Raw genomic sequence first — 8,679 nt, 5'->3', positions numbered from 1 at the left:
CACACGTTGTCTCAGGAACAGAACAGCTCGTATTAATGACAGTAAATGATATACATTGTCTCAGGAACAGAACAGCTCGTACTAATGACAGTAAATGATACACATTGTCTCAGGAACACAACAGCTAGTATTAATGACAGTAAATGATACACATTGTCTCAGGAACACAACAGCTAGTATTAATGACAGTATATTATATACATTGTCTCAGGAACAAAATAGAAAATTTCTTTTTGTCTTTCTTTGATTCGTAGAAAACGCGGGAGTTTATGAGAACGAGCGTCTGATACAACCAGCATAATCCACTCCTTTTAATTACAATGATTCTTAAAATTTTCATTGAAACATATTAACACTTCTGATTTTTTTTTCTGGCATATTTGCTAATATTTTGTAGTTATGGAGATGTTTACAAATAAACTACATTAAGACTTAAAAAAAACACCAAAAAAAACGACTAGCATCTATGTGATGATGGTAAATGTTTTATCAAAACTAGTTGGTTGTAAGTAATGATAAAGATTCTATCTTTTATTGTGCCTAAAAAAAGATCTTTGTGTTTTTTTACTGTCAATATCGTACAATGTGCCTGTCTCATTTCCTTAAACCTTTTCTTATGCATACGTTATATTGGTCTAATATTTATTGTTTGTGTGTAAGTTTGGAATTTAAAAGCATTCATTTCATAAAACGTTTAATATTTCCAACTTATGAAATGTTGCGTTTAAAATTAATTGCCCCCCCCCCCAGTAGATCAGTGGAAAGTTTCTTGACGTAAAATGTTAAAAAAATCTGGGATTCGAGTCCTTGTGGAGTATAGAGCGCAGGTAGCCAATTGTAAAGCTATAATTTATTTTGAGATATTTTTCATGCTTATAACTTTATATTATTTATAATTTTCACGTGCATATTCCCCTACCCCGGTAACTCAGCGCCAAGTCTCAGGCTTATAACGCTAAAAATTAGGTTTCGATACCCTCACTGGACAGAGCAGAGGTAGCTCAATGTGTAGCTTTGTGTTTAACAACGAAAAATATATATACATGCAGTAATTAAAATAAAATTTTCTAGTTTTGTAGTATTCACGTATAGGTATAACATTATCATGTATGTTTCATTATAGATATTAAGAGAGAAAAATACTAATTCAGGCTTGCTTTATTTTTAACAGCCTTATAACGTTCCGACGTCAAGAGTGGATGAGCTGATCCGGTTGATAAACTGAACAAGTGAGACGTTTATTAGTACAGCCTAGATGTATGTGACAAATTATTACGTGCAAAACATACTGCAAGATGCCCTATTGATTTTTGAACGTGTCTGTTAAGTACGTGTCATTATTTTTAACAAAATGTTTTTAAATTCCGGTACAATAATTACCTGAAATATGACTTTTTTAAACAAATAATGAGAGATTGGTTCTTTTATTTTCATGTTTCCCAGAAGTCAACAAACAAACATATATTTATTTTATATTTGGTCGAGTTTAGATATAGTAGATCTCAACAACTGATTTGTAACCTTTTTTAATATTGGTAATTTATTTATAAAATAAATTGTGGAAGTTTTTCGTTTTGACAACAAGTTTTTTCGAGTATTCTTTTCTTCGGACATTTACCTACATTTCTGGTTTCTTGTTATGCAACTGTTAAAAACTAACTCATCGACTTGTTCAGGGAACGCTATACTTTCAATTAAATTTAGAACTGTTTATAGGCGTATTACTATAAGCGTTTGAAAACAAAAATGTAAAATTAAACATATTAGAAAAATTAATACTGAAACCACTGATTAGTATACTGTTAAGGATGTGAAATAATAGTATACTGTTAAGGATGTGAAATAATAGTATACTGTTAAGGATGTGAAAATGGTATACTGTTAAGGATGTGAAAAATAGTATACTGTTAAGGATGTGAAAATGGTATACTGTTAAGGATGTGAAATAATAGTATACTGTTAAGGATGTGAAATAATAGTATACTATTAAGGATGTGAAATAATAGTATACTGTTAAGGATGTGAAAGAAATGACAAAACAGACACCTCGTACCTCCAAGGATTTTATTAACACCAAATACCTCCAATTTCATGAACCTATTGACTGGACTTTGATTTCCAGGAGTTCTAACACAGTAAACAGTTCACAAAAAGCAAAGTCACAAATTTTAGCTGCCTCTGTACTTACTGATAATTAAATTGAGACCTATTTAAAAAATATTACTTTCTCAACATTTCAGAAGAAGTGTATTTTGCTAGAATTTTCTAAAGCGGCAGTTCTATTAGAAAGGGCATCAGAGAATTATTTTGAAACGCATTCATTTCTGCAGAAACGTTGGAATACTGATAATCAGGCAGTATTTTGTCAACCAAATCATTAGTCAAATTAATTGACCCGGTAAAACTCTGAACTCCAAAAAAAAAAAAGTAAAAAGTAAAGAGGTAATGAAAAAGAAAGAAGTTAAGAAACGGTCAACAGTTTCTGTTTAATACTTCTTAATAATAACATCAGAATTACCACCACAGACGCTTCCAGACCCAGTAAACACAACAAGTCAGATAATTCTGTAAATATATCTATAGTCTAGAATAACGAAGACTGAAAGAAATAATTACTAACTAATGGTGAACAAAACTATAATTTATTGTTATGTATTATTTTTTTGTTAATCGTATAGAATCGTTAATAATGCTTTCTATGTACAATATTAAATGAAATATTTAACCCTAAATATTAAATACAATTTTGAGTTTTTGCACTTGTGTTTCTGTTAAAAAAAAAAAGAATAAAACTTCGTATCCTATGTCTGAGCAAACATATTAAATCTGCTACTAACAATTAACAACTGGCTTGTATAAAATAATGGGTCACATAATATTTCATGCGCAATTTCAGTGGATAAAGCAGTTGTATCTTGTCCCATCGGTTGTTACTTAACTTACACACTGACCTGGTTTACTTCACAGAATGATTATTTCTGCGTCTAATTCTACAAACACAAAGAGATTAAGAAATACGAGATCCCAGACGATTCAACTCCAAAGTACGATAATCAGATAATCTGATCACGACATTATTCCTCTAATCTACGATACTGTAGGTTATACGAAGGGATTGCCACAACACAATAAACAGACATCTCAAGAACATACATCCATGGATACGATTTCTTGTTGGAGCAACAGGAAACTGCTCAAATTTAGGAAACGTTATTGCCACTTCCTTACTTCCAAAAAGTATCTTTAAGTGAAGCTATACTGATCAGCAACGTTTCAAAATGGAACTTCGATCAAAATTAATCAACTTTACTCTCCTTTTTTTTCTCGTGTTCCAGTCATTTAAAACACAACTTTTAAACATTCAGGTAATCTACCATTAATTTGAACGCGCCAATCTCAGTTGATTAAACGTAGACAGGATTCTTTAAAAAACAACAACAACAACAACAACAAAAAACACAGTTATGATAAAAAGGTTACTGTGAGAACATCATTAATGTGTTGCGCACCCGATGATCAGGTATTTGCAAACAAAATTCTTCAGTGCTAGTTGAAATAATTTCAAGATGAAATAATAAGTTTTACCCTAAATTACGTATTTTGTTGTTCAAGCACCACCTTACATTTGCAACCAAAATCTCTCTCTCTCTCGTGCGCGCGCGCGCGCACACACGCACATATATCCCATTTAAGATGTCTATATTCAAGTTGCTTTCCTTTTTCCCTATAATCTAATGATAAATATTGCGATAACAATATGAAAGCTTGCACCGAAACAAAACAAACAAAAAAAACCCCCTTATACGGGAATAACAAAATCAATATAGAACACTGAGTTGTACAATTGTAAGAAAGACGTTTGCACAGGATCATTGTGGCGTTTCTAATAACAAAAATATACAATTGAACATATGGCATTTACAAGAATATCTAAAGAATTTAAAATTTCCGCTTCCCTAATCTGGTGTATGGGTAGAATGTACAACATTATGGACTCGAGAATTCTGAGTCCGAATCTCCATTTACGAGGGAAGAGCTTGTGGCATTTGTACCCGGCTTCTGTCTGGTAGTGCTCTGCTGGGTTGACAGCAGTGCATCGGCTTTGTTAGCTTCCTTCTTCTCCGTGTCTTCATTCTTCTTCTGTGGCTGCTCGTCTTCAGATTTCTGGGAATCGTCTCGCTGTTTTAATTTTCCCTCCAACCTCGCCTGCTCGTTAATTTCCTTGACAGCCCGGATCTCCTTCTTCAGCTTCATCCTCCGGTTCTGGAACCAGATCTTGATTTGCCGTTCCGTAAGACAAAGAGCGTGTGCAATCTCTATTCTTCGTCGTCTAGTCAGGTAGTGGTTGAAGTGGAACTCCTTTTCAAGTTCTAAAGTCTGAAATCGGGTATAGGTCTGACGGCCTCTACGACGTGGACATCCGTTTGGACCTAAGTGAAAAAGAAAAAAAAAATACCTATCTGATAAAATGAACAATGAATATTACAGTTACAGTGGTGTATGTTTGAATTGAATTCGTAAAACATTTCCGGTTCCAATCAGAAATATTTTTTTTTTTTAAAAAAAAGAACCATTCACATCATTAATATTCAAAGAAGTCTAACATTCCTTAAATTTACTCAAGTCAGGCACTGATCTATTTTCGCAGCTGCTAAACATGCCACGAAAAGTTGGAACCTGTTCAAGCAAGAATTATCTTATATTTGCCATCTATGAGCACGCACTGACACATATACAACGATACACGTGTTCGTGTTCACTACTAAGGTTATCAAGATAAAACTTTATATGAAAGACATGCAGGCATTATGAGTAATCTTTATCGTTGTGAATGTAAATACATCTAACAGATTCTGATAGACATGTGTTCATCCCACACTTTTATCAATGCTCAACAGGCCTGTAAACAGATTAAGTGTTTAATGGCATATTAAAAACAGCAAATTGCCCATCAAGAGTTCAGGCGGGAGAAGTAAACGTCAACACCAATTGCTTCGCCAACTTTTCTTATAAAACTGTTCTAGTAAAGGACGTTTCTTTTGGCTGCCGAGTTTATAGCGTGTTGCCTGACAAGCTGCGACAGTCAAGCTACTGTGAATAAGCTATCAAAGTCCCACGTTTTAATATCCATAACAGAGCGACCTTGATGTAACTAAGAAGGCTTTTTTTAGAGCGTATCGTATGACTGATGTTACTGACTTCAAACAGAATGGGTCGCGAATAGATGATGTGGATTTGGACTTTATTAACCTTTAATTGCTCTGATAAATTTGTTAACTTGTGTAAAACTTCGAGTTAAATACAAACGATTTGCTATGCGTTATATATGAAATGAGATACCTCAAAATTAATTACAGGTTATCTTAATTTCCAGACCATTATCATTGCTATTTGCATTTTACTTTCATGATGCTACTGAAAAATATATTTTATTCAGAATGTTTTCCGTGATGGATGCTTCTCAGCGAAATCATGCCCGAAAATTCTTGGCCTCTACCCCTTCGTACTATAATAATCAAAATCAGTTTTGGGCATAGTTAGTTTCTGAGGGAACAAATAACTGACTTTTGTTAGTTTCTGAGGGAACAAATAACTGACTTTTGTTAGTTTCTGAGAGAACAAATAACTGACTTTTGTTAGTTTCTGAGGGAACAAATAACTGACTTTTGCTGTAATAATATTATCTGACTAATGTTCTATACGACACTACTGCTCAGAAAACACCAAGAAACGACTAGTTATCTCACTAGAAACATATTTTCATCTTGAACTTTATAATATCCCACTTTCACAAATTACTACATTCGTTAATGTTCAGTTAATATTTTTTTAAACTTAACTTTATATATTTCAAACAAATCTTAAAAATTATAGTTTCATAACGTGCTTGCTACAACATATCTACGAAATATACTGTAATAGATTAGCTAATTTGTCGCGTGGTAAGATCAATTTAAAGAAAATACACAGAAGTAATACGATGCACAAACAACAAACTGATCATGTTTTGAAGGAGTGTTGAAGTTTTGTTTTATAAGTGTCGTCTTCTAGAAAAACCAGGTTTTCTACATACGCTATACAGATAGGGTTCGTTGGTTGGTTGTAGTTAAGCACAAAGCTACACAATGGGCTATCTGTGCTCTGCCCACTACGGGTATCGAAACCCGGTTTCTAGCGTCGTAAGTCCGGAGACATACCGCTGTGCCACTAGAGAGCACCGATAGGGAACTCACTGAACTTGAAATACAACAACACCTATTTTTTTGAATACCATAATAAAGTTAGTTTAGATAAACAACATATGTTTATGTAAGAGTTGTTAGGAGTTTTTAGTTAAAAAGTTGAACGTGCTCAAAAGAGTCATGAATCTGTTTAATTTTATACTTTACACAAGAAAAAAGATATTTCTTCAGAGATGGGAAAACAAATTGACTCTTCTCTCTCTCTCCGTAAATTCAACGACGTCTCTAGAATCAGTGAGTTCGTGGATCTGAATACCATTCAAACATCTTCTCATAGTAACACAAACTATGATTAAAAATATTTTTGATATAAATCAATTTTCTAGTTATAAGTATGCCATACTACAATCTTATTGAATAATTAGAATTCATAACGTTTCGTCGTCTTCAATACTCGTCTTTAATTTTCATCACGGTTTTACATCGTCACTCAGTACAAGATTTCCTGTCTTAGTTTGATGGCGCAGTTATTGGAAGACAAATTTCATGTGGTATTATAAATTTCTAAAGTTTTAGTCAGAGGATTCTTTCATGCATTTTGTGACCAAACGTCTAAACGTACTGACACTTTTGATATTATCTTTGATCTTATATCCTAGTTCTGCTTAAAACTTAGAGAAACTACGTCTGCTTTTCAGTGACGTGTTGGCTAAACCTATTTTTTTTTTCTAAGGAGGTAAAATAATTTTCTGGATTTAGTATGCAATCGAGACTCTTTGTTAAATAGAAACTCCCTAAGTTTAAGGCTGCAATATTAAGTTGCATCAGCCATCAGCCATGCAACCTATGACTACATGTAATGATTGATTTAGAAAGATGTGCAAGCATTGAAGGCAAAAAAAAAAAAAAATGTTCACACTCATCCTGACATTCTGATGCAATTTATGCTCTAACTAACACAGAGTGTTGTAAAAGCAGATAATTTAAGGACCTTTTAATAGCGGTTGTAAAATGTTCTATCTCTGCTTGATTGTGGTTGGACAAGTCAGGTCACATGACACTTTTAAATGACAATGGATATTTTCTAGGAAAGCTAACCTTGCTCATCGTCTTGTTCTTGTAATGGTATTTGATTCTGTGTTAGAAGGTTGATCGGAAAATAACCTATACAAAAAAAAACAAAAACAAAACAAACGAAGACAGATTAATTTGTTTATATATAAGAATAAGAAGACAATACAACAGTTTTTTTTTTAAAGTGAGTGAATGATCCTATGCTGAGGAGAAAGTAGGACAAAAAAGTATTATTTTCAAAGGTATGGAATTTTCTTTTTTTTTTAAATAATTATTATTTTTTAGTTACTTCTGATATATGTAAATATGGACAAACCAGTTTGGGTTTCGTTTTCTCAAATATGATGTGACGTACTTATTTTATATTGGAATCCCTATGAACAAAAGAAGCAAGCTATATTAAACTACAAAAAATAATATTTTATATATTAAATCATTGCTTAAAATTTACTTGGTGGAAGTATGTTGGAAATAGGTAAATTGTATTCACCTAATATATGTACACGTATAAATTAAATAGCTTATTGGTTAACTAACGGAGTATGGTTAATACAGTTTGTACTCTGGCAACGAGTTTAGTTTGAAGTCGCTATAGTTTTGATATCATATATGCGATTCTTTATGTATGCATACGTATATATCAAGAAAGCTCGTGTTCATATATAGGTGTACTTTTCGATGTAGGTTTACGTAATACACACGTGGATACCTATAAATAATACATCATAGCCTCCTCCGCATGTAACAGGGCAGGATATTTCAAGTTACTTTGTAGCACTTTGAGTTTTTACATAAATTAGTTACACACTAATGAATAGCTTTGCAGCATGGACTCGATAACTTTTATGCACATCATTTTCGTCCCAGATGCACACATCGTGAAACATTTTTATGTCTTTCTGTCTATACATCTAGCAACTTAGATATTAACTACTAGATATATTTAGCTCAAGACGTAAATTAGTTCCGAATGTGTGTTTTAAAACGAAATAATTCTAACGGTCATTTATAAGGTTATGAGAACTACGGACATATTGAAACTAGACAGCGTAGAGGTTAGCTATAGGAACATGGTTACTGATATAGAATACGTGTTGTACATTGGTAACGAGTTTAGTGTGGGAAACGTTAGCCCTAGATTTGCATATCATCAATACGAATCTCTCTCTATGTATATATTATGTAAGTATATATAGATATAAATATATACACACGCATAAATCTCGATTCACAGTTTCATTTTACGTAACAATTATTGTATACACAATTCAAAAGAAACTGTGCTAAAAAAGTTGAAGGGAAACTTCGCACCAGTATGGTACTATACACAAACATTTCCACTGCCTTTTGTATCAGTATGGTACTATTCACAAACATTTCCACTGCCTTTTGCATCAGTATGGTACTATACACAAACATTTCC

General features: G+C 32.9%; 1 protein-coding gene across 5 annotated transcripts in view; it reads right to left on the bottom strand.

The window, feature by feature from the left end:
- Window positions 1-2,050: 2,050 nt before the first annotated feature.
- LOC106460645 (homeobox protein abdominal-A homolog) overlaps window positions 2,051-8,679 on the bottom strand; it is a 32,121-nt gene continuing 25,492 nt past the window's right edge. For 4 of the 5 annotated variants that reach the window (XM_022387415.1, XM_022387412.1, XM_022387414.1 and 1 more), the window contains exons 3-4: window positions 7,281-7,346; window positions 2,051-4,430 (exon numbers count right to left, since the gene is read on the bottom strand). In XM_022387415.1, the coding sequence (XP_022243123.1) occupies window positions 3,988-4,430; window positions 7,281-7,346 (509 nt within the window). In that variant the 3' untranslated portion in view covers window positions 2,051-3,987. The remainder of the gene's footprint in view (window positions 4,431-7,280; window positions 7,347-8,679) is intronic. The other variant, XM_022387416.1, reaches the window with a different exon arrangement.

This window comes from Limulus polyphemus, unplaced genomic scaffold, assembly GCF_000517525.1.
Source record: "Limulus polyphemus unplaced genomic scaffold, Limulus_polyphemus-2.1.2 Scaffold808, whole genome shotgun sequence".
NCBI classification, from domain to species: Eukaryota; Metazoa; Arthropoda; class Merostomata; order Xiphosura; family Limulidae; genus Limulus; species Limulus polyphemus.
The sequence above is the reverse complement of the archived record's forward strand: the minus strand, read 5'-3'. Positions and strand labels throughout refer to the sequence as shown.